This window comes from Camelina sativa, chromosome 5, assembly GCF_030686135.1.
Source record: "Camelina sativa cultivar CO46 ecotype springtype chromosome 5, ASM3068613v1".
Taxonomy (NCBI): domain Eukaryota; kingdom Viridiplantae; phylum Streptophyta; class Magnoliopsida; order Brassicales; family Brassicaceae; genus Camelina; species Camelina sativa.
This window is the reverse complement of record NC_141884.1, coordinates 19,998,462-20,024,314: the sequence shown is the minus strand read 5'-3', so window position 1 is coordinate 20,024,314 and position 25,853 is coordinate 19,998,462. Positions and strand designations below refer to the sequence as shown.

General features: G+C 34.9%; 2 protein-coding genes across 2 annotated transcripts; one reads left to right on the top strand and one right to left on the bottom strand.

Moving 5' to 3' along the window:
• Positions 1 to 14,439: 14,439 nt before the first annotated feature.
• Positions 14,440 to 17,133, bottom strand: LOC104787032 (proteasome subunit alpha type-3). The gene is made up of 10 exons (XM_010512524.3): positions 16,819 to 17,133; positions 16,631 to 16,670; positions 16,298 to 16,381; positions 16,086 to 16,159; positions 15,788 to 15,874; positions 15,571 to 15,655; positions 15,438 to 15,484; positions 15,014 to 15,079; positions 14,804 to 14,894; positions 14,440 to 14,717 (listed from the first exon to the last, which is right to left on the bottom strand). Exons 1-10 carry the CDS (start codon positions 16,920 to 16,922, stop codon positions 14,646 to 14,648), a joined length of 750 nt encoding a protein of 249 aa, XP_010510826.3. The 5' UTR covers positions 16,923 to 17,133; the 3' UTR covers positions 14,440 to 14,645.
• A 5,621-nt stretch (positions 17,134 to 22,754) lies between these two features.
• Positions 22,755 to 24,852, top strand: LOC104787031 (calmodulin-2). Its single transcript, XM_010512523.3, has 3 exons — positions 22,755 to 22,940; positions 23,454 to 23,823; positions 24,492 to 24,852. Exons 1-3 carry the CDS (start codon positions 22,865 to 22,867, stop codon positions 24,589 to 24,591), a joined length of 546 nt encoding a protein of 181 aa, XP_010510825.1. The 5' UTR covers positions 22,755 to 22,864; the 3' UTR covers positions 24,592 to 24,852.
• Positions 24,853 to 25,853: the final 1,001 nt, after the last annotated feature.

Genomic DNA, 25,853 nt, shown 5'->3' with positions numbered 1-25,853 from the left:
TTCGTCCTAGTGTATCACCGTGGGGAGCGCCGGTGTTGTTTGTCAAGAAGATGGATGGGAGTTTCAGGTTGTGCATTGATTATCGGGGCTTGAACCGGGTCACTGTGAAGAACAAGTATCCTCTTCCTAGGATCGATGAGTTGTTGGATCAATTGAGGGGTGCTACTTCGTTCTCCAAGGTAGATCTGGCGTCGGGTTATCATCAGGTACCGATTAAAGAGGCAGATGTGAGGAAGACGGCTTTCAGGACGACGTATGGGCATTATGAGTTTGTGGTGATGCCTTTCGGGTTGACCAACGCACCAGCAGCGTTTATGAGATTGATGAACAGCGTGTTTCAGGAGTTTCTTGATGTGTCTGTCATCATTTTCATCGACGATATCCTGGTATATTCTAAGAGTCCTAAGGAGCATGTAGTGCATTTGAGGGCAGTTCTGGAGAAGTTACGGGAGCAGAAGTTGTTTGCAAAGTTGAGCAAGTGTAGCTTCTGGCAGCGTGAGATGGGTTTTCTAGGTCACATTGTTTCTGCAGAGGGGGTTTCTATAGATCCGGAAAAGATTCATGCTATCAGAGATTGGCCTAGACCGCAGAATGCCACAGAGATCAGGAGTGTCCTTGGTCTGGCAGGTTACTACAGGAGGTTTGTGCAGGATTTTGCAAGTAGAGCACGCCCTATGACTAAGTTGATAGGGAAGGATGTTTTTTTTGTTTGGTCACAGGAGTGTGAGAAGGGCTTTGAAAGCCCTAAGGAGATGTTAACTACTACGCTAGTGTTGGTTTTGCCTGAGCAGGGAGAACCCTATGTGGTTTATACTGATACATCTAGAGTTGGTTTGGGGTGTGTGCTGATGCAGCATGGGAAGGTGATTGCCTACGCTTCGCGGCAGTTGCGGAAGCATGAGGGCAACTATCCTACTCATGATTTGGAGATGGCTGCTGTAGTTTTTGCCCTGAAGATTTGGAGATCTTATCATTATGGTGCAAAGGTACAGGTGTTTACAGATCATAAGAGCCGGAAGTATATATTCACTCAGCCTGAGCTGAATTTGAGACAGAGGTGGTGGATGGAGCTTGTGGCAGATTATGATTTGGAGATAGCCTATCACCCTGGTAAGGCTAACACGGTTGCAGATGCTCTGAGTCAGAAGAGGGTAGCTTCGGCTCAGGAGCAGGAGATGGAGTCTCTGGTGGGAGAGATCAGTGCTTTGAGCTTGTGTGCTGTTTCACAGGAACCTTTGGGTTTGGAAGCAGTGGATAGAGCAGATCTTCTGAATAGGATGCGGTTGGCTCAGGAGAAGGATTTGGGGCTGGTGAATGCCTCAAAGGATGTGGATTCAGAGTATCAGGTCTCAGATAATGGTACTATCGTGGTGCACGGTCGGGTTTGTGTGCCCAAGGATGAGGAGTTGAGACAGGAGATCCTCAGAGAGGCTCATGCGAGCAGGTTTTCTATTCATCCAGAAGCGACTAAGATGTACCGTGATCTCGAAAGGTATTATCACTGGGTCGGGATGAAGAAGGATGTAGCTAGTTGGGTCACGAGGTGCGGTGTGTGTCAGCTAATGAAGGCTGAGCATCAGGTTCTTGGCGGTTTACTGAAGAGTTTACCCATTCCTGAGTGGAAGTGGGATATGATCACCATGGATTCGGGTTCTCAAGCTGAACATGAAGGAGGCTTAGGATAGGCAGAGGAGTTATGCTGATAGGAGGAGGAGAGATCTTGAGTTTTAGGTAGGAGATAGAGTTTACCTCAAGATGGCCATGTTGCGGGGTTCGAACAGGTCATTGACTGAGACTAAGTTGAGTCCGAGGTATATGGGTCCGTTCAGAGTGATTGAGAGAGTTGGACCAGTGGCATATAAACTGGAGTTACCTGAGGTTATGCGTGCGTTCCATAAGATTTTCCATGTGTCTATGTTGTGCAAGTGTCTCCGTGAGGGGGAGCAGGTGTTGCATAAGATTCCTGAGGATCTTCAGCCTAACATGATTGTGGAGGCGAGACCAGTGAGGGTTCTCGGGAGGAGGATCAAGGAACTTCGGAAGAAGAAGATTCCTTTGATGAGAGTCCTTTGGGACTGTGATGGTGTTGAGGAGCAGACTTGGGAGCCTGAGGCGAAGATGAAGGCAAGGTTCAAGAAGTGGTATGAGAAGCAAGCCGTGGCTTGAGCTTGTTTAGCCTGGTCCCATCTGTAATCCGTGGCTGGAGCGGGAATGGAGTATTCCAGCCCATCTCTCTTGTTTACTCAATCCCTTGGGGTGGTTGGTTGTGCGACTCAGTAACAAGATGAGGTGGTGCTCGGGGTAAAAAGTCTCTGTGAGGCGGAGTTTTGGAGGAAAGTTTCCTGAAATAGGGGTTTCCAAAAATGGAAAGTGCTAAATATGGAAAGTTTTACAGGAGTTGGAATTTGTCCATTTTAGCGGTGGAGAGCCTTAGAGGGGCTTGTGTGGCCTTAGTGGCGGACTTTCGATTCAGTGTGCTTATGTGTGGCAGTCTTTTTAGACATTGTGTGGCCTTTGTAGCGGGCTGTTTAGCCGTGTGTGGCCTTTGTGGCAGGCTGTTTAGCCAATTGTGTGGCCTTTGTGGCGGGCTGTTTAGCCAAAGTGCCTGTTTAGGCGGTCCTTCGGGACAGATGGTCTTTGTGACGGTCCTTCAGGACGAGTGGCCTTGGTGGCAGTCCTGTTTAGGACATTTGTTTGGCCTTGGTGGCGGTCCTGTTTATGACATTTGTTTGGCCTTGGTGGCGGTCCTCTTTAGGACATTTTGTTTGGCCTTGGTGGCAGTCCTCTTTAGGACATTTTGCTTGGCCTCGGTGGCGGTCCTCTTTAGGATATTTTGTTTGGCCTTTGTGGCGGCCCTTGTGGCATGTATATGATCCTTGTGTGGTCATGAGGTATTCCAGTGAGGGGATATGTGGTTGGTAGGACATTGGGATGTTTTACGCGAGCCACGGGAAGGAAACCTGGATAGGGATAGGACTCAGACGTGTTCAGAATTGTTTGCTCGCGACTCTTGGAGGACTTAGGTTCTCCTAGTACTTCCATATTCAGAGACTTTGTGGCTTGGGAATATGGTTGGTATATCGACTTCGGATGACGATCTGGGGGCGCGCTGTAGGGTGGCAACCCGAGATACGAGTTTGGATTTTCCTTATATATTATGGCATGCGGGTTTAGGCCCGATGAGAAGCTAACATTATGGCATGCAGACTTAGGTCTGATGAGGAGCCATTAAAAACTCAAGGTTTATGCCTATGAGTAAAGGAAAGTCTAAAAGTCGAGAGCAAATGATGCCTGGAGCGTGAGTCTATCGCCTAGAGGTGACCTTCTATAGATCGGTCGGAGGAGTGCGGGCCGTGGAGACGGTTGCACGGGAGTCCTTGGCTGATGGTCGTTCGAGATTCGATGACGAATCTAGATTGGTGGGGGAGAATTGTAACACCCGCAAACCATTTTTTGGTAATTTGGTGAGGGTATCGATCGACACCACAGGAGGTGTCGATCGACACTGATTGTTTTCTGGTTCGACCGGTTCGATTTAATTATCGATTTTTGGTCGGTTTGGTTTGAGGAGAACGATTAAACTGTGATATTTAAGTGGGAGAACGACCTAGGTCGTGTATTGTTGTTGTCTAGCCGCTGAAAACAAAGAGAAAGAGGAGAAAATATTGTTCTTGAGTTTGTGGGAGATCTTGCTGTGGGAGTGAGAATTCAAGGCTTGGAACGTGTGGGAAGCTTGCTGGGAGTGTGGATTCGTCCACTGTTTGTCAGAAACTTCTTGCAAAGAGGTGAGTGCATGACCATGGCTAATCTATACCTTTGATTTCCTTGTTCTTGCTTGTTTGTTGTTGTTTTGTGTGTTTTTCTTGCTGGGATTGGTTGCTACAGGTTCCTATGGACGTATTTGGCTTGGGTTATGAGTATTGGGCGATTTGGAGGAGATTGGGAGCGAGATTCGACTCTCGGCTTCGAGCGGATCGCGATTGCAGAGGGAGTGTCGATCGACACCACTTGGTGTCGGTCAACACCAGCAAATTGGGCATCGATCGACACTGTGGGGTAGTGTCGGTCAACACCAAGGCCAGTGTCGGTCGACACTTGGCTGGTGTCGGTCGACACCTCCCTTCCAGCGATACGATGTTTGATTTCCTGGTTTGTTTGTTTTGTTTGTTGTTTGTTTAGAACATTGGAATCATTGTTGCTTGTGTGTATATCCCAGTAGATGGGAGGATTGCCTTACTGAGTGTTTATCAAATACTCATGCATCTCAATATGTGTTTGTGGTGCAGGTAAAGGCAAAGTGTGATCATGGAATCAAGGCAATGAAGAGGAGGATGTTCTAGGGACTCGATTGGATGTTGTCTGGCATTGCTAGGTTGCTAGAGTTGAGTCATTAGAAACATTGCTAGGTTGTTGGTTTCATGTTTCTTGTTGTTTGGTATTTAGATATTGTTTATGCTATGATATTAGATTGTTATTGAATCATTATTGGATATGTGGTTAGGTGGCTAGTGGATATGGGACCACTAGTTGTAATTTATTTATATATATATTATTTATTATTTATTAAAAAAAAAAGGTTGGTCCTTTTAGATGTAAACAATGCCTTCCTCCAAGGTCCTCTCAACGAAGAAGTGTACATGCTCCAGCCTCCGGATCTTGTTGATAAAGACAAACCTCATCATGTTTGTCGACTTAAGAAGGCGGTTTATGGCCTCAAGCAGGGCCTCGTGCATGGTATAATGCACTTCAAGATTTTTTGGTTAGTCTTGGGTTTAAAAACTCACATGCCGATGCTTCACTCTTTGTTCTCCGCATAGGCAGCTCCTACATCTATATCCTTGTCTATGTTGACGACATAGTCATCACTGGCTCCTCCATGACAGAACTAAAGCGGGTCACTGATTTACTTGGTGTTAATTTCTCTCTCAAAGACCTTGGTCAGCTGTCCTACTTCCTTGGTATGGAGGCTTATCGCACTGCTTCTGGTCTTCACCTCACACAGACCAAGTACATCACTGACTTGCTCTGCAAAACTCACATGGCGGAAGCAAAACCTGTTCCTACGCCAATGGTGTCCTCGAAGGTTCTCTCTCTGTTGTCTGGTATTCCTTTGTCTGATGGGACTCAATATCGTGCCAAGGTTGAGAGTATGCAGTACCTTCTTTTAACTCGACCTGACATTGTGTTTGCAGTCAATCGTCTTTCTCAATTCATGCACAAACCTACGACTGTGCATTGGGAGGCTGTTAAGCGGTTATTACGTTACATGGTTGGAACTCTGGATAAGGGCATTTTCTTCTCTGCTTTGACACCTATTACTCTTCATGCGTATTCCGATGCTGACTGGACTGGCTGTCGTGATGATACTTGTCTACCGGTGGTTGCTTGGTGTATATTGGTCGCCAGCCGGTGTCTTGGTCGTCCAAGAAACAGAGTGGTGTTGCTCGCTCTTCGACTGAGGTGGAGTATCGAGCTCTTATTGCGGCAGCTTCTGAGGTGAAATGGGTTGTTTCCCTAATGTTTGAGCTTGGTATTCAGTCCACTACTACACCGGTTCTGTTCTACGATAACATTGGAGCAACTTAACTCTCTGCAAATCCAGTGTTTCACTCTCGTATGAAGCATTTAGCTCTTGACTATCATTTCGTTCGAGAGCAAATTCAGGCCAAACAATTTCATGTCGCTCACATTAGTTAAGAAGACAAGTTGGCGGATGCACTCACTAAACCTCTGCCTCGTCAGCGTTTCGACACTCTTTGTCACAAGATTGGTCTCTGCAAACGTCGTCTATCTTGCGGGAGCATATTAGTGTAGATATGATATGCTTCAATCTATATAGTCCTTATCATATAAAGTTGTAGTCTTATCTTAAAAATGTGAGAAGTACAACCTCTTGTATAAATATGTTGGTCATGTGAATAATACAAAGATGTTATAAACTGGATAATAACACATGTGATTATCCATCACATTACTTCTACTTTAAGTAATTTTAATCTTATCTATATTTACCTTAGTCCCCAAGTTACTTGTATATATATAATGTATGTACTTTAGCTTAGTCACCAAGTTACTGTACTATATATATGTGGTCGATGAAGACAAGAAATAATAACACAAGAAGAAGAGAAGAATTCTTTACTTACCTCTTGTTTCTCTCTTTATTATAGTAGTGTATATTACATACATATATATATATATACATATATAATATAATATTTTTATATATTTGCGTTATGTTTTATAACACGTTATCAGCACGATGTCTTTACTGGTAGAGCTTTTACGAGGTAAGTAAATTTATATTGTTTCGATTTATGTTTATAGATCATATATATTATAGACACCGTAAAATTATGTTTTTTTTTCTGGATTGATCCTCATAAGTTGAAGGTGTTGCCTCATTTACGATCAAATCTATAGGTAAATCATATCTGGATAGATCGTAAGATATATGGAAGGCTCTGCCTCCTTCACGATCAAATAAAAGCTATGTTTTTTCCGGATAGATAGATCGTTATATATAGTAGGTTCTGCCTCCTTTACGATCATATATAAAGCTATACAATTTTTGGATGAATCGTTTTATATGGTAGACTTTGCCTCCTTCCAGATCTAACAAAAGACTATGTCTTTTCCAGAAAGATCGTTAAAAAAGGCAGGCTATGCCTCCTATATGATCAAATACAAAAGGCTATGTCCTTTCCGGGAAGATCGACTTTGCCTTCTATACGATCAAATATAAGACTATGTCATTTTCGGATTGATCCTTATATATGTAGAGATTCTGCCTCATTTATGATCAAATAAAAAAGCTATGTCTTTTCCGGATTGATCGTTATATATGATAGGCTCTGCCTACTCTACGATCAAAGAAAAGTTATGTCTATTAATAACTCTTATTTTATTTTCTGAATTTCTATGTTTGTTTATTTAATTTTATTTATTCGTAAAGAATAATTATATGTGTCATATAAAATTTAAAGACAATGAAATGTCTTTATAGTCAAAAATATATTTCTCTTATGAGAATATATAAAGCACGTGTACATATATTTTATACAGTGCAAAAAATAATTGGAAGGTCTAGATGAGCTAGTCTCTCGACTTCCAAAGACATCAGATTCATAATTATTGATGTCTATTGTTCTCCAAAGTCTCAAAGAAACTCATGGAGTTTTAATGACATTTTGTCTTAATAAAATTATTATGTTGAGGCTATAAATAAATATGATATCGCAAGATCGGCCATATTGGAGACACACATGTATATGATTATATCATGCAAAAAGAAAGATGGCAAAATAATAGTAAATATGAAATTCTTTTATGCTTCAAGTATAACATTACCGGTCAAGCCATCCCGGTCAATCAATAATATTGAGAATTTGTTTTGAGGAACAAAAGTTCTTTCAAAAGTATTGCATGTCCCCGTTCACATTTCATGAGGTTGTAAGCATTGCACATCATTCATATTTCAGGTAACATCTAATTTATGTTGAATTTATTTAAGTTTATTTAAATTCATTTAAATTTCTATTTATTGTTTATGGAGTTGATGGTTATATACCTCCTCTTTAATTCTGTAGTAGGCTATGCCTCCAGAATCATATAGTGTTGGCCCATTCACCATCCCTTTGGATTAACAAGCTCATTGTATATATATGATGGTTTGATTTCCTTAATAAATCCCCAAATTAAACCTCAAATATAAGATTCGGTCAAAGGTGAATGGACATCAAAGTCATCATCTTGAGAGGGGGTAATACTAATCTCACATCTTATAAGGATCTAAGATAATATACATAAACGAAATTGGTATGTTGTTGATCTCTGTAACAACCCGTCCCGTGGACCCTGCTAGCCTCACTGCTAGCCCGCTAGCCTCACTGCTAGCCGCCCAAACGGACCCTAAGCTGGCCCTGTAGGGCATTGATCCTAACCCCTCACTGGGCAAATGGAACTATTCATCCAAATCCACAGTAGGTTATTGGTGCACCAGGCGTTCCTCGAATCCTGGTCCCCACCCTTTAACAACCTTCCCACAGGACAAGTTGCCACCAATTGAGCTGCAGATCAATTGGTGGCAACTTGTCCTGTGGGAAGGTTGTTAAAGGGTGGGGACCAGGGTTCGAGGAACGCCTGGTGCACCAATAACCTACTGTGGATTTGGATTAATAGTTCCATTTGTCCAGTGAGGGGTTAGGATCGATGCCCTGCAGGGCCAGCTTGGGGTCCGTTTGGGCGACTAGCAGTGAGGCTAGCGGGCTAGCAGTGAGGCTAGCAGGGTCCACGGGACGGGTTGTTACAATAAAAATCAATTTTTATGTGACAACTCGTCCCGCGGACCCCACTAGCCCACCGCTAGCTGCCCTAACAGACCGTCTGTGGACCCTGCTAGCCCACTGCTAGCCGTCCAACAGACTCCAAGCTGGCCCTGCAGGGCATCGATCCTAACCCATCACTGTGGATATCCCAATCCACCAGTAGGTTATTGGTGCGCCAGGCGTTCCTCGAACCCTGGTCCTCACCCTTTAACAACCTTCCCACAGGACAAGCTGTCACCAATTGATCAATTGGGCTAGTGGGGTCCGCGGGACGGGTTGTCACAATCTCAAAGTTGGATTCAGTACGAGATGAATGAACTCCAAGAGTTATCATCTCGAGGGGGAGAAATTAAGGAATCCCACATCGACAATAAGTCGATAAACTTTGGTGAATTTGACACCCCATAGCGATATAACTATGGTGAAGTCATATCCTATCGTTTATCACATATATATGTCGCATGGGATAAAGTGGAACATCCATGATGTTCACTCTTGAAATGAGCTATGATGAATCGTTCACAGTGCAACTCCAAGAGATTGCAAAACGGTTCTTGGTGATTTAATCTCCATGTCAAAACATGGAACATGCAGTTTTGCATATAGTCAATATTATATATGAGACCAACAATTTATAAAGAAATATTTCTCGCATGTTATATATTCATAGTTGGAGATTAAATATTTCTTATTTCAAATCTTATGGGTGTGTGATACGTATTTAAAATGCTCATCCACACTACATAAAAATATCATCTACAGAGGATGAAATATATAGATGAGGGAGATGAGTCTCCGCTTTAAAACCATCTTATGAGAGATGTGCCTATTACAAAATTTGTATATCATCATATTAGATGATAAAGTTCTCCATCATTATGGGAGAATCATCGAATAGTTTTGGATCTTTGAACAAATGAATCTAATGAATATAAACTTGAAAGTTCAAAACTTCAACAGATCACTATTCAAAACATATATTGCAAATCAAATGCAAAAAGCTGATGGATGAGATTTCATACAACTATTGATCCTCACATAAATGAATATGAACTTGTAGTTCTGAGAAATCTCACATCCCAGTTAGAAATGCTCTAATAAAATATGTCTCTGGCGGATGACATACTAAGTATATGACACATAAGAAACGTGATAGGCTACTTTGGTTCCTATATAAGATAAATGAAATCCTCGAAAAAAAAAAGGAGCAAATTAAAAAGAGGATTATACTCTCAAAAGAGGAGAAAATGAACTCCTAAAGATAAAAAGAGCTAATAGACTCCCAGAGAGAAGCAAATAGACTCCTAAAAAGGAGCAAGATACTTCTAAAGAGGAGTAGAGAAACCGATTGATATGGTTAATAACGAAATCAGGTACCTGTATAAAATCATTTATATAATGATTAAAGAGATCTCGATTAACCATGTCATTACGGAAAATATGGAACCAAAGACATAATGTCGACAATAAAAATGTTAAATCGCGCAATGTGATTAATGAGGATCATAAATCTCTGCTTTGTGAGCGTATAGAGATATATATTGGCCAATAAAGAGGTAATCAAGTCTATATTAAAATCGTATGAAAGACGAGTAATTTTTGGACTAGTGGTCTAAGCATCAAAAGGGTATAATGATATATAACAAAATGGTGTGTCGCACCATGTTTTGTTAAAGTACCCTATATCAATCAAAATTGATATTATATGATGACTTAAAATATGCCTCATGGGATGCTTGAAGAGCTTATCCCGAAAGATATATGATATCATAATTATGTTCTCAAAAATTCATAACAGTGATGATTTTGAACATCATCAAAAACTCTTGAAGAGTTATTTGGAATCAAAGATCTTGGAAAGACAAAAATGTCTCCAGATATTCTAAACTAAACATCTATTTCAATAGATGTTATACTAATCACTTCAAAAGGAAGTCATATATATATATAGTCATATAAGATCATATATAAATGCTGACGAGCATTTATATATCTTATGAATTGTGCATAGCATTTTCTACTAATATCTTTGCAACATATAACTTATTCTCTATCAGTAGATTTTGAGTATGAGTTAAAACATATCTTCTATTAAGGTATAATCAACTCGGGTTTAATATATTTTGGAACCCCCAAGTTTGGTTTAGTTGGTTTTGCAGATGGAAGATTTATATCGGATCGATATAAAGATATATCGCAAACCAACGACTTCGAGACATTTCAGTAATAGACTTTGGCCGTTGCTCGTTCAAGTCATGCCAAAATAATTGTGCTTCATATGCCATATCGAGGATCCCTAATGGCTCCGATGATGCCCAACCGTCAACAAATAGTTTATCTACCTAAGATTGGAGTCTCGTAACATGTTGGCGAAGAACTTCAAACTGAGGGTTTGATCAACATCAACTAGTTAATGCTTGTTGAGACCCATTAGCAAGACGCAACTAAAGTAGTCACCAAAGGCAACAACACTGTTTGAAGACTATGTTGCATATGTCGCCCAATTCAAAGGAAGCTACACCAAGAGCGACAAAACAAATTATATTCCTCTCTTACGGTCAAGAATTTGAGTAGAATAAGGAAGTTGATAGCCAGTACATCAGCTCAAGTAACAATGTAGCAGATGTAATTACAAATGGGGAGAATATGATGATTCGCGTGGCTGCACTCTTTTTCCTTTATCATGGTTTTTATCCCACTGGGTTTTTCCATGACAAGGTTTTTAACGAGGCAGCAAATAACACGCAAAATATCGATCTCAAAGAAGAAGGTAAATGGTGAAGGTCTATCTCTCTTCTGAAGAATGAAGAAAATGATCGATATGGATCATTTACGGAAGATATGAAGAAAAATAGACTCGTTTGTTTGAAGCAAAGAATGATCGATATGAGTCATCTACGAAACCTATGAAGAGAAAAAGACTCATCTTTTCCAAGGGGGAGATTGTGTCACTGTATTCTTTTTCCCTTATTATGGTATTTATCCTATGTATTTTTCTATGATAAAATTTTTAATGAGGCAGTACACAATAAGTAATTGATAATGGATAATCAAGGGGAGTGTTATAAACTGGATAATAACACATGTGATTATCCATCACATTACTTCTACTTTAAGTAATTTTAATCTTATCTATATTTACCTTAGTCCGCAAGTTATTTATATATATATAATGTATGTACTTTAGCTTAATCACCAAGTTACCGTACTATATATATGTGGTCGATGAAGACAAGAAATAATAACACAAGAAGAAGAGAAGAATTCTTTACTTACCTCTCGTCTCTCTCTTTATTATAGTAGTATATATTACATACATATATACATATATAATATAATATTTTTATATATTTTTGCGTTATGTTTTATAACAAAAGATATCTTTTCCCAATTCTCTACACATTATTGCTCAAAATTAAAGCAACGAAGCAAATATAATGATATAGAGAACTCGTTATCAAGAATCAATGAATATGATAATATGATTATGTTTTATAAAGGAAAACAATGCCTTTTTTCTGAAAGAACGTGTAATAACAGACAGATGTTAATCTTTTCTTCTGAATGAGATAAACAACTTGTCTATATATCTTCCAAAATGAAAAGACGTGTTCATAACGAAAACGGGGGAGTAGCGCCCTGCCGGCCCGACATTAACAAGTGCCCTATGAAAAAAAAAAATGCTCTTTTTTGTGCTTTAGTTGCTTTAAAATTTTAAGTTTTCTATAGAAGCTCACAATTTCAAAGGCTTTTCACATATCTAACAAAAACAAAAAGCCTTTTACATATAAGTATTTAGTTCTTATACATATCTCATCCAAAAAAAGATCTTATTATTTAAAAGATTTATATGTAAAAAGACCTTCAAAATTAGAGGTCTGAATTTTTAGTTTCAGTGGCTGTGTCAGTGACTTCCCTGTGGGCCGGGTCGGTCGAAAAATTTTATTTCGAAATATATTAGGACATAAACTTTTGAGTGGGAGTTAAGTAAAAAATATCCAATTCAGGTGTTTTTGAAAAATTCTGAAATTATTAAAAGAATTTTGGATTTTTTAGTTTTCCTTTTAAGTTAAACAATTTTTGTTCCGAAAAGAAATACATAAACTTTCTCTCATATGAATCATATCTATTATAATTAAAACAGAACTGAAAAAAAAAACTCAGGACGGATGTATACACATAACCGGTTTCTTGTTCTGAAATGAGCATATCTAAAAATAACCTCTAAATACGTTTTTTCTCTTTCTTTTTTTGATAAAATGTTTTCTATTGAAATGAGAACAACAATATATGAACTAAAGCAAAGTGAAGGTAATGCGAAAAAAGGATATGATGGCTCCGAGTACCACAAACGCTAAGGACAACGAACCAACAAAAGTGAAGCACAAGACAGCACTAAATAAGTATATTAGTATTTGAATATGATTTGGTCATCTGGATATTGAGTAATCCAACATGACGACAAATGGATATCGTGAGAAGAAAACTCATCGATGAATTAAAACTATGGGTGGAGACGTGGAGTATTGCATGTTAACGAAGGTCGCAACCACTATAATGAGTAATGCCACAATATATTTACTAATTTACAATACGTGTCCATCGTCCAAAATGACAACTTCATCCGCCGACAGCCCGACACATCTAGATGAGAGGGCAAATTAAAAGTTGCATTCAATACACGTAAATCTTATAGGTTTAAAAAACAAGTTGCACCTTCGCTTCTTGGTCGGAAATGTTTGAGTTCATTCATAGGAGTTAAGGACTGTCTGAAATATATTAAAAAAAACATGGACATCACAAACAGAATTGTCATTGTTTGATTTTAGAAACGTAGCTAAGTGGATATTGCTTTGAATAATGATAATATTTAGATTGTGTTTCTGTTAACATTGATTAACTGGAAAGTGAAGGCTTCACTTGTTTTTTTGGTCTCTTTTACCTAATTTCATAAACATACGTCGTCTTAAGTCATGTGCTCAAGGTGCAAGGGCACATGGTCATTTGTTTTGTTTAAAAATTTCTTTAGAAAAAAGGGTCCTAATTGTGAAAAAAATATATATAAAAAGGGTCCATATTTAATTTGCATTTCTATCTAAAATTTGAAATTTTTAAAAATTTGAGCACAAGGTCCAGCATAATTTTGAGACGGCCCTGGTTGTGAATGAAATACATATGAATATCTTGCAATATAGATTTTTGCATTTGCTTTTGTAGCACTTTGTTCTTTTGGGAACATTTGTCTACAAATTCTGATTATACGCAGGTCAAAATCAGCCAAAAGCTATGAAATCTAGAAACATTTGTTGTAAAGTTCTTACTGTTCCAACGGATTACTCCATCAGTCATTAAATCAGAATCATCAATTCCATCAACCATGAAAACTTACTTGATCCTTTTAAGTTTCATTGTGAAGTTAATTAGAATTTGCTTCGGACAAGCTAAATTGAGCAAATCTTCGTGGTGGAAAAACAGTCAAAATCAATAGACTATTTACCGTATACTACCACGCATTTATCAATCTGAACCAATTAAAAATTCAAATTCCAAATGTAAATTTTCAGGAATTGCCAATTTCTATGTATTTTTAAAACGGTGTTGATTAACCATTTAACGTGCTGAGTCAGATGTGTGGATATAACATGGTAACTGGACAGAGTAAAAACAACATCGTTTTGCTTGGATGCTTTCCGACTCTTATATCGCAGACTATGGCGGCAAATGCAACCTTTTTGATCGCCGCAACTAATCGACGTCCAAAATTAGAATCAGCGTTCGCCGTAGCGTCTTGCCGCAAGCACCTGCGACAACCAAACGAACAACAACACATGCGGCTGCCGCAGCCGCAGGTACTTGCAGCGATGAAACGAACAGGCTCTATGTCGTTTACTATTGGGGTTAAAATTAAAATTAAGAGTTTTGTGTTATGGTCATTCCATTGTGTTGCTGGCGGCAAACAGTTAACTATGGGCTGTGGCTACTCAGATGATTTCCCGCAAGATATGCAGGTTTTGCATTGCTTTTGTTTTAGATTAAATGAAGCAAGCATAACTTTTATTCCCTTTATTCTTGTTCTGGCTTGCTTCCTTCCTATGATGCCAACTCCAATGAATGTTAGTTCAAGAACACAATTATCAAATGAACCTACTGAAGGAGTTATCGTAGCAACTGTTGACAGCAATAAGATTAAAGACTCCGATGGTTCATGAGAAACTGCAACAACTGTCCTTCCAGACAAAATTCAATTCAGAGTACATACGAAACACCAGCATTAAGACAGATCTAAATTCACGACGAATCCTCAGTTTTTCCTCAGTTTTAGTCAGCATCCATCTCCTCGAGCGCAGTTTTAGCTGCCGTCTTCGCTTCTTCCAGAAGATCATCAGGGACCTACGATGAGTCCATTTTATGTGGTTTATGAACATTTTTTAAAATCACACATCGATAAGGAAGCATTTATAAGTTTTTTTTTTTACCTTCTGATGCTCTCGTTTTGACTCCTCGCATATCCAACTCATCTCCAGTTCAAAGGCCTTGTCCTTGGCTTCATCGTGTAGCTTGTAGATGCTGCACATGAAAAGTCACATTAGTCTTGCTATAAAATGAACCTGGTTATAAAAGCACATGAGAACCACAAGAGTTTACAAATGTAAACGTGTACATGAGAGAAGCAAAGCACTACTCACATTTTCGCCACCTCGATAACGCCTTCTTTGCATGTCATCTCAGATAAATTCAATTTCTCAATTTCCCTGCAAGGAATCCTCTGATCCATCAGAACAATTGTATATCCTTGCCGTTTTGATAACTATATCTATAACCCTTTAGTTGAAACAAATTTCACACAGGTCAAAGGCGGCCAAAAGCTATACAATCCAGAAACAACTGTCATAAGGTTCTTATACTTCATACATTCATGGAGAATCATACATTTTATCGAGCATGAAAGCTCACCTTATGCTTCAAGTTAAAATTATCACTTCGTCTAATAATTATTAAGTTAATTAGTATTTCCTTTGGAAAAGTTAAATTGATCAATCCTAGTGGTACTACATATACCCTTCCTAGAAAATACTAGGATAAAACCAAAAATTTCACACTGTAGCTTACGTTTTGGCAGCTTGCTTTCCTTTGCCAATTGCCGCACCAAAATATCTCTGCAGGAAAAGAATCCATATGATGACAGAGAAAAATGACGTAAACATTAAAACATGAAGACAGATATCTACGAGCAGAAACTTACATATGATATGCCTGATGGTTCAATCATGTACAGTTGAGGTCCATCTCTATCATAACCTCCAAGAATGACTCCACAGCCAAAAGGCCTTAAAAACAAAAAAAAATCATCCTCTTATAATTCATTCAAGTAGGAGAAATGCTTAGACAACTAATAGAGACTAGAGAGTACACAAAAATCATTTTCATATAATTCATTCAAGTAGATGAACTGGACAAACCTGAGCCACCAATAGAGAGTACACAAATGTACATAACTTGCAACACGCTCAGAAAGTTCCTTCACAGGTACAGCATCGCCATAAACACTAAATTATCACAAGTGAAAGCAGAGTTGGTTACACAGTTGGGGAACAGTTATGCAAAGCTATGCAGGAAGAAAGGCGAACATACACATTGACATCTTATCCCCATATATTTTGAACTTTAACTAAGAGAAACATCCCCTTGAGAAAAGCTGAGCTATAGGAGTAAAACAGTTCTTTCATAGTAATAAATCTAAGATGTTTTCATTGGTACCTCTCATAGCTTCTTGCTTCAGATTTGGCCCGGGCAACAATTTGCCTACCATCAGCTGCAAGCCCAGCAACAGCCTGACATGACAGAAGTAGAATTCCTCATAATAATGAAGGAAAGAAAAAACAATATACTAACAGACTAAACAGAGTGGTAACTGGAAAACTTGACAAATACATGTCCATAGCGGAAACTAATTTCAAAACAAAACATACCATGCCAGCATGACGATGAACAGAATGGATTCTCCTGTTTGAACCTGGTAGCATCATCTTTGATGCAATAAGTTTCTCCACACCCTAAAACCAAAAACCCCAAAAGATAAACACTTAGCAAGACCATTCATTTACCAAAACTAACAACAGATTCTCAAAATGGACTGTCAAGTGTGTCATCTTCAGTCAATAGTTCCAAGGATTTTATGTCAAATTAAAGCTACAGAATCTGATAACATACATCGAAATTGAATTACAGAATACGAGCAAGAGAGACCAAAACCACTATAACGATTCACTGAAGAAAGTAACAAAAAGAGAGAAGAAACAAACCATTACAATCCCGTCTTTGCACTTGATTCCAACAACAGTCCTGCGAAGAAAAAAAGGGAAAGAACACATTTAACAAAACCCTAATTTCGTGATGAAGGGGATCAAATCTTAAAAATTTCAAAAGCTAAATCCGATCTAGTCAACGGAGAAATCGAAGAAGAGGATGGAGAAGTAAACTAGTAACTAACCCACTGTTGTCAACAGCTTTAGCGGCGTACTCGATCTGGAAAACACGGCCATCGGGAGAGAAAGTGGTGACGGAGAGATCGTATCCAGTTCCAATGCTACTCATCTTTCTCGATCTTTTTTTGCTCTGAGTCTTTCTGATTTTCTCCTTCTTCTTCTTCGAGTGATTTAAGCAGAGATCGGAGAATGGGGTTTTCTTTGTTCTCAAGCCAGCGGACCCGAAGCTTTTTCGAGCTCCGATTCTGGCTTTTTGGATATTATAACGATTTGGGTCGGATACTCGGGTGGGTCGATTCAGCTACTAACGGGCTTTACTTATATTTATGATTTGGCCCAGTATCTTTTTTAAGAGTACCATCTTACGGGCTTTACTTATTTTAATGAAAAACCTCCTTTAAATCCATTTAAAAACTCTTCAACCACATTTTCAGTGCACAAAAATCTACTAATATTGATTGATTTATTTGCGGGGAAAAAGCTTAAAAATATCCCATCTATTTTTTATTTGGAAGTTTAATACCTCGTCTTTTTTGGTTAGAAGAAAAATACCTCATTTAATTAAAACGTGTGATTTAATACTCAAACTAATAAATTTTGTGAGTTTCATATTTACGATTTTTTGACAAAAATAAAATTCCGTTTTTACCCTTACTATATCAATTAATAATTAATTTTAAATGACTTGGTATTAATTTATGGACAATTCTTGGATTCATCCCCACTTAATTAGGGAAACAAATTATTAATTAAAGAAACAAAATCTGTATATCATTCAATTTTAAAGTTATTAATTCTAAACATTATATTATAGTTTTTAATTATAATATGTAAATCTAAATTACTTTTTTATAAATCCAAACCGACATATAATTTTGTTTAATTATGTAATTTAAACCCTAATCATTTTTTATAAACCCAAATAAAAATACAATTTTGTTTAATTGTAAAATCTAAACCCTAACCACTCTTTTATAAACCCAAACCGACATATTTTTTTTTTTAATTTTAAAATCTAAACCCTAACCACTCTTTTATAAACCCAAACCGACATATAAATTTGTTTGATTGTAAAATCTAAACCCTACCACTATTTGTATACCCAAACCGATATATAATTTTGTTTAATTATAAAATCTAAACCCTAACCACTATTTTGTAAACCCAAACCGATATATAATTTCGTTCAATTGTAAAATCTAAACCCTAATCACTCTTTTGTAAACCCAAGAATTTTTCTTAATTTATAGGTTTATTTGAATTAAAATTATGTTTATTTAATATTTCTTTTATTAATTTTAATTCAAATAAAATTATAAATTAATACCAAATCATTTAAAATTAATTATTAATTGATATAGTAAGGGTAAAAACGGAATTTTATTTTTGTCAAAAAATCGTAAGTATGAAACTAACAAAATTTATTAGTTTGAGTATTAAATCACACGTTTTAATTAAATGAGGTATTTTTCTTCCAACCAAAAAAGACGAGGTATTAAACTTCCAAATAAAAAATAGATGAGATATTTTTAAGCTTTTTTCCCATTTATTTTCTATTTACTCAATTAAACTACTACAGTAGTAAACACAAACTTTTAGGTAAATATCTACTAAAAACTCACACAAAGATTCGTTGCTATAAAAGATTCGAGTATTGACTGTCATGAAATCCATACTTTTGTATTTTAGTTTATTAATTAAAGTGTATGTATATCTTTTTTGGACGTAAGAAAATGAATATTTTGTTTAAAACTAGCATCATTAACGTTTATGCAGTCGACTGTACATTTAATATGAATAATTAATACAACAAAACATATCACATATTGCAAAGCCTACGATGTTTTTGATGTGATTTGTTTTGAGGTGCAAGTAATACTATAACAAATAAAGTGTTTAAGGCAAAAGAACTATCCATTCCGTTATAGTGAATTCTTTAACAACCTAAAGTTTATATGCCATAATTGATCATCCCATTCAAAATTATGCATTGATATTGGATTCGTTGCTTATGAATTTTTGAATAAACATATGTTTTTTGAATATCTTTTTTTATTGCTCAACAACTACTTTTCATTAACTGATTTAGCTTTTACATATTATCTAAATCCACATAAGATTTTACCCAATTTGATACTATACAATACAACTTATGATCCTAATTCAGAAGTGAAAGAAATTATTTTGTTATTCGGTCACTCTATTGTCTATTCTATAAGTAAATTTGAATTTCACATATATCCAACTTGATGTTTTGTATGAGAAGATCTAGATATGAGATATTTTTTTTTTTTTTTAATTGATTATCCAAGGGCTTGTAAGTTTTAATTTTGTCTCCATCACCGTTCTAACTCTCAGTAATATTCTCATACCCCTTCAAAACAGATTCTCATATTTATTTTATTTTGTAGGGTCGAATATTTGGTGTCCACGTTTAATTTTATTTTAGTTTTTAACTTTTATATTTCTAAATAAAAAGAAACATAATTAAAAATAATATATTCTCTACAAAATTTGTGATAATTAGTGTATTTAAGGCTTGATTTTAGTTTAACAAATTGTTATTATAGCAAACTATGGAGTATGGACAATATGGTTGCAAATGGTTTCCTTAATTTAAGAATTAAATTGAAAGAGTTGAATAGCATTCATCTAATTTTTTATCAATTGAACCTGAAGTAACAAGTTGGAAAACAATAAAACCTATTAAAAAAATAAACGAATCATAAAAGAAAATGGTTCAACGCATTCATCTACGAATGTGTTAAAATATCATTTAATCCTTTTTTTTGTTTCAATATAATATTTCTCAATCATTCATTTACAATTCTACATATACAATTGTTGATATCAGAAACAACAACTAAATGAATTCGAATAAGAAATAAGATATGGGCAGACTTTTGGTTGAAATCGACAAAAACAATGAATAATGACGAACTGGACTTCTATTAATTATATCTTTTATGCATTGTGAAAGTTACATGTCCTTTTCTCTTTACAAACTTTGAATAATTAAACTAAACGAACTCGAGCTTCTTCTGAATCTCCTCCTACGATCTCGCCTACGATCCCTCGACCTTATCTCTGGTTTGACTCAGCATCTTAATCGAATTCTCTTCTTGGGCCCGCGTTAGGCCCATTAACTGGTTTGGCATCTGTTCTTTAACGGGCTTTACTTCGAACCTTTAACTCGTGGAAACCCAATACCAACAACAACCATTTATTTTATACCCTCTAATTCTCTACCTAAATTTTAAACAGTTATGAATTTTAACAATTTACTCGCAAACTTTGTAAACTTATAAAGAATATACTTGCATAAATTAAACAATTTTATTTCACAATTTCAATCTTAATTTCCTTAACAAGTTTAACAATCGTCATGTTAAAAAAGCATAAACTTGTTAAAATTCTTTAATCCATCAGGATCTTCCAAACCACATCCTAATAAAATAGAGATTGTTTACTATAAGCGAATACTTGTTTTTGTTTTGGTCATCTATTATCTAGTAATACACAAGTAACAACGCGATGAAAAATATATATATTTTTATCATACTTTATCTTCTCGACTCGAGTATGAATAAGCTAAATAGTTCTTATAAAGTCTCGATTATTTTCTACATGTGTACAGCATTTTAACATAAGACTAGATAATGGTCCGCGCTGGTAGTGCGGGATAATTTTTATTTTATTTTGTTATTTGTTAATATTATATTTATATTGTATCATTTATTTATATGTTATATAATATAGTACTATATGGTGAGTTTTGATTCATATTAACCTACTAATAGGTAGGCCTGGAACTACTACCAATACCCGTATTCGACCCGTTTTTCGGTTTGTATCCGTCCCGTATAGTATTATTCGACCCGTTTTTCGGTTTGTATCCGTCCCGTACACGTCCCGTATAGTATTATCTGTACTCTGGTAATAATTATATTATCCATGAATAATGATCGAGTATCGGATATTAATTTAATTTTTGAGCGTCCCGTTACCCGTCTCATTACCCGTTTTATTACCAGACTCATAAATACACGTTAATATTTTGTAGAATAATGTTACCAGTGTGACGAAATATCTATGTAAATTTGGATTTGTTTGTTACAAAATAATAGTAGAAAATTTATTAATTCTATACATTTTATAAAATCATATATTTAATTACTTAAGGTCATACTCTGATTTTGACCCGTAGTTGGTACTACTATTTTGGTCTGGTGCAATATCAAATTCGTTAATTATACATTCGGTATAGCTAAAAAACCCAACAAAATATGTATTGACCTGTGATTTGGTATTACAAATTGATGTGATCGTGTTTAGAGATCTTAATATACCAAATTTACAAATTGAAGTTATTGGTATAAGATGTTATATATTAATTTTATAGGTGAAAATTACAATTAGGTTATGTATATTATCAACATTATATACTTAGTATTGTTTATATAGTGAATATTGTGTATAAACAATTAAGTTTTAGCCAATTAAATAGTTTGTTATTATTTACGAAGATTTATGAAACAATAAATAAAGTTTTTTTATTTTGTAAACAAATCTAAACTTTTTTTTTGTTAGTTATTAGAATAATTAAAATATTATAGCATTTTCATAATATATCACATCAGAACTGATTAAATTTTTAACAACATAGTTTAAATAAGTATATAGATATATTTTAAAAATATAAACAATGTTGTATCCTAATTTTAATATATATTTGTTATTATTAAATGATTTTGATATGTAAATGTTTAATCTTAGTCTTATAAATAAATTTAATTTTTATAATTTTTCTAAATAGTTTGTTATTGTTTCATAAGATTTCTAAAACAATAAATAGAATCTGTTTAGTTATTTTATTACATAATTTTGAAATAATTTTATTATTATTTTATTAAATAATTTCGAATTTTTTTTTATTAATGATATCTTGTAATCTAATAAATTAATAATTACTATTTTTTTGGATAATTATTTTCGGGTTACAACAAATTAATATTAAGATTCTGTTATTATTTTTGTATTAAAATACAGTGGCATTTTGTGTAATATTTTACATGAAGTATGATTATTTGTTTAAAGGGTTGCTTAAATTAGTATATAGATAAATTATGCACTTTGTACTGCATAAAGTTTACTAAACAAACTAAAAATATAACATTTTGCATCTAGCTGGAAGCTTTGATTTTTTTTTCATATACAAAATATTTCACTTGCATGTGCATTTTTTTCTTCACGGTCATGCATGTGTGATAAGTTCGCAATATATGTTTTCAGCAGACTAGAATTTCATGTCTTATCTCCAAACAAACAATCGTATAGATAGATGCTAACAAGCTTTTTGTTTTGTTTTTTTTCATTAATATATTGTAATTATTGATTACATTTACATGTGTTATTAGTATAACCAATATTATTATGACAAGAGATGACTTACAAATATGGTTACTAATCCCAAATTCACAAAAAAAAACAATAAAACTTATCGATATAAAAAAATAGTGCCCACTAATCTAATGCCTATTTTTACTACTTTTTCTTACTTTTCTTTAGCAATTATGTTATTCCTTTATCACTTCTACTGCTAAATTAAATTTTCTTTTACAAACATATACTAATGGTTCAAAAATTCAAACCGAAGATTAAAATTCACTAATATACATTTATTATATTACTAAATAATGATCGCAGATCCTACTTTACTTGTATTTCGTAGTGGATAATACGAATTTGTTGTCGGCAAAACAAATCGATACATACTCTATTTTTTCGTACATTGGAATAAATACATCACCTTCCATCTTAAACAAAGGTGGATGACAAAAAAAAGCATAGAAAGGCCCAGTGGAAGAATATAACAAAAAGAATCAGATTCGAAATTGCTCTAATTGGGCTCAATGGGCTTTTCTCTTTCCCTTTTCATCAGCTTTATAATTCACACAACACCTTCATCTCTAATTTCACACACACACACCAACGTTGATTCTTCTTCTTCTTCTTCTCTCTTTCTCATCGTTGGCCTAAACAAAACCAAAAATGGCAGATCAGCTCACCGATGATCAGATCTCTGAGTTCAAGGAAGCTTTTAGCCTATTCGACAAAGACGGAGATGGTTCCTTCTCTTTCTCTCTCTCAGATCTTTCCTCTTTTGGATAATTTTGATCTATAAGCTTCACTTGTTTTTTCTTTTTTTTTTCTGGTGTTTTGAATTTACTTAGTCATGGCTTAACGAATTTGATACTTTTCGTTGTTCATCATTAGACTATGTGGATATCACATTATGCTTCGATTTGGCTTCGGTGTTTTGAATTACTATTGCAATTGGATCTATCTCGATGATAATCTCATCCTGAATTCGAGTTTTAGTTTTCCAGATTTTGCTTATTGTGATGAGAATTGAATCAAATCTTTAGAATCAACCGATGTTTACAGCCGCTAATTCAGTAATTGGAGTAGATTACAATGTAAATTTGAAGATTTTTGTGTTGAATTGATTCAGTTATTAAAGTAGATTACAATGTAAATTGAAGATTTTGGTGTTAAGAGTATATGACAGTGTAATTTGTAGCCTGATTTTTGAGAGAAACGTGTGTGTGTGTGTGTGTTTGTGTTTGTGTTTGATTAGGTTGTATCACGACGAAAGAGCTAGGAACAGTGATGAGATCACTAGGACAAAACCCAACAGAAGCAGAGCTACAAGATATGATTAACGAAGTTGATGCTGATGGTAACGGAACCATAGACTTCCCTGAGTTTCTCAACCTTATGGCTAGGAAGATGAAAGACACTGACTCTGAGGAAGAGCTCAAAGAAGCTTTCAGGGTTTTCGATAAAGACCAGAACGGTTTCATCTCCGCTGCTGAGTTGAGACATGTTATGACTAACCTTGGTGAGAAGCTAACTGATGAGGAAGTCGATGAGATGATCAAAGAAGCTGATGTTGATGGAGATGGTCAGATCAATTATGAAGAGTTTGTCAAAGTTATGATGGCAAAGTGAGGAAAACTTATCTATCTTCTCAATCTGATTTTTTTTTTTCGCTTTCTTTTGAATTTGACTCTTCATTTATTATGCATTCGTTTCACTATTTCATGTTATTGATCTGTTTCGTGACTTTGGCTTATTTATTTGTTTGGAAAAGATTTAAAAATGTAATTTATTTTTGTGAAGTACCATTGTTGTGATGGTCATTTGGAAAGCTGTCTCTTGATATTATTACTTTTTACTTTTTGGTCAAAACTTATTGTGTGGTTTAAATTTGTGAAAATTGTCGGATTAAACGAATTATTATACAGAACTTCCATTTCATTTTTTTCTTTCAAATTTCCAGCTTTAATTATCTTTTCCACTTCAGTTTTCAGGTTTATAAATGAATTTTTTTTCCTTTTTCTTGATTCAATCAATTTTAACATTTTATCCGAATAAAAAAAAAAAGTAGTTGGACGTTATTGTATAAATTATAAAGGTAGATATGTTTAGGGGAATAAAATCAAAGATGGATGGTAAGCAGCAAAAGGCCAGATATATGAAATGAGAATCTTTAAAGATTAAACCTTTAATCATGACTGAAACATTTATTTTCTTCCTTTTTGGTTATTTAAATATCATTGAATCTCTTAATACCTAATTATTTTCTTTAAATGTGTGTCCTAATTTTAATCAGGAGAAGAGGGAAGAGGGTTATGACAACGAAGCGTAGTAGCAATTCTGCTGACTCCAAAGAAAAGAACGGTCGCCGGAAAAGCCACTGCTGTATTCTCTGAGGCTCCGACCATTTCTTCTCATTATGTATTATTAGTATTATACGCTTGTGCTTTTGTGTGTAAAAAATAAGAGATTTGTACCTCACACATCTATAAAACGGATTTTAAATGTAATCTCTAATTTGACTATATTAAATATTTACTACATTTGTTATGATTTCAAAAAAAAAAAAAATTGTTTGTTTTATTATGAGATTATTGTAATTCATTAATGGGAAAAATGCCAAAAAAAACCTGAAGTTATTTTTAATTGGAAGTTTAATACCCAATGGTTTTGGATTGGAATAAAAATATACCAAATAATAAAAATGTGTCATTTAAAACCTAAAAGAATTAGTATTGTTATTTTCATACCCACGATTTTTCAACAAAATCAAAATTCCAATTTTACCCCGGTTATCTAATTAATTATTAATTTTTAATATAATTTTTTTGGTTTTCTGTTAACCATATTTTTTTGGTTTCTCTTCTTCCTCCTCCGCTCTCAAATATCATCGGCCTCCTCCTTCATTTCACATAATTTGGTAGCTAAACGTTAATATATATACAAAGGTTATGTTAAGAGAGAGATTACTTTTAATAGGAAAAGGGGAAAAAAGCTTAAAAATACCTAATCTATTTTTTATTTGGAAGTTTAATACCTCGTCTTTTTTGGTTGGACGAGAAATACCTCATTTAATTAAAACGTGTGATTTAATACTCAAACTAATAAATTTTGTTAGTTTCATATTTACGATTTTTTGACAAAAATAAAATTCCGTTTTTACCCTTACTATATCAATTAATAATTAATTTTAAATGATTTGGTATTAATTTATAATTTTATTTGAATTAAAATTAATAAAAGAAATATTAAATAAACTTAATTTTAATTCAAATAAACCTATAAATTAAGAAAAATTCTTGGGTTTACAAAAGAGTGATTAGGGTTTAGATTTTACAATTAAACGAAATTATATATCGGTTTGGGTTTACAAAATAGTGGTTAGGGTTTAGATTTTATAATTAAACAAAATTATATGTCGGTTTGGGTATACAAATAGTGGTAGGGTTTAGATTTTACAATAAAACAAATTTATATGTCGGTTTGGGTTTATAAAAGAGTGGTTAGGGTTTAGATTTTAAAATATAAAAAAAAATATATGTCGGTTTGGGTTTATAAAAGAGTGGTTAGGGTTTAGATTTTACAATTAAACAAAATTGTATTTTAATTTGGGTTTATAAAAAATGATTAGGGTTTAAATTACATAATTAAACAAAAT

Bases quoted from the DNA above. Each gene is read 5' to 3' on its own strand.
- LOC104787032 (XM_010512524.3), bottom strand. From the start codon at position 16,922: ATGAGTAGCATTGGAACTGGATACGATCTCTCCGTCACCACTTTCTCT. The intron at 15,875-16,085 runs GTACCAATGAAA...GTGATAATTTAG, and splicing joins GAAGCAAGAAGCTATGAGAG to TGTTTATGGCGATGCTGTAC. The intron at 15,656-15,787 runs GTTTGTCCAGTT...TTTGTTTTTAAG, and splicing joins ACTCTCTATTGGTGGCTCAG to GCCTTTTGGCTGTGGAGTCA.
- LOC104787031 (XM_010512523.3), top strand. From the start codon at position 22,865: ATGGCAGATCAGCTCACCGATGATCAGATCTCTGAGTTCAAGGAAGCT. The intron at 22,941-23,453 runs GTTCCTTCTCTT...GTGTTTGATTAG, and splicing joins ATTCGACAAAGACGGAGATG to GTTGTATCACGACGAAAGAG. The intron at 23,824-24,491 runs GTGAGGAAAACT...AATTTTAATCAG, and splicing joins GTCAAAGTTATGATGGCAAA to GAGAAGAGGGAAGAGGGTTA.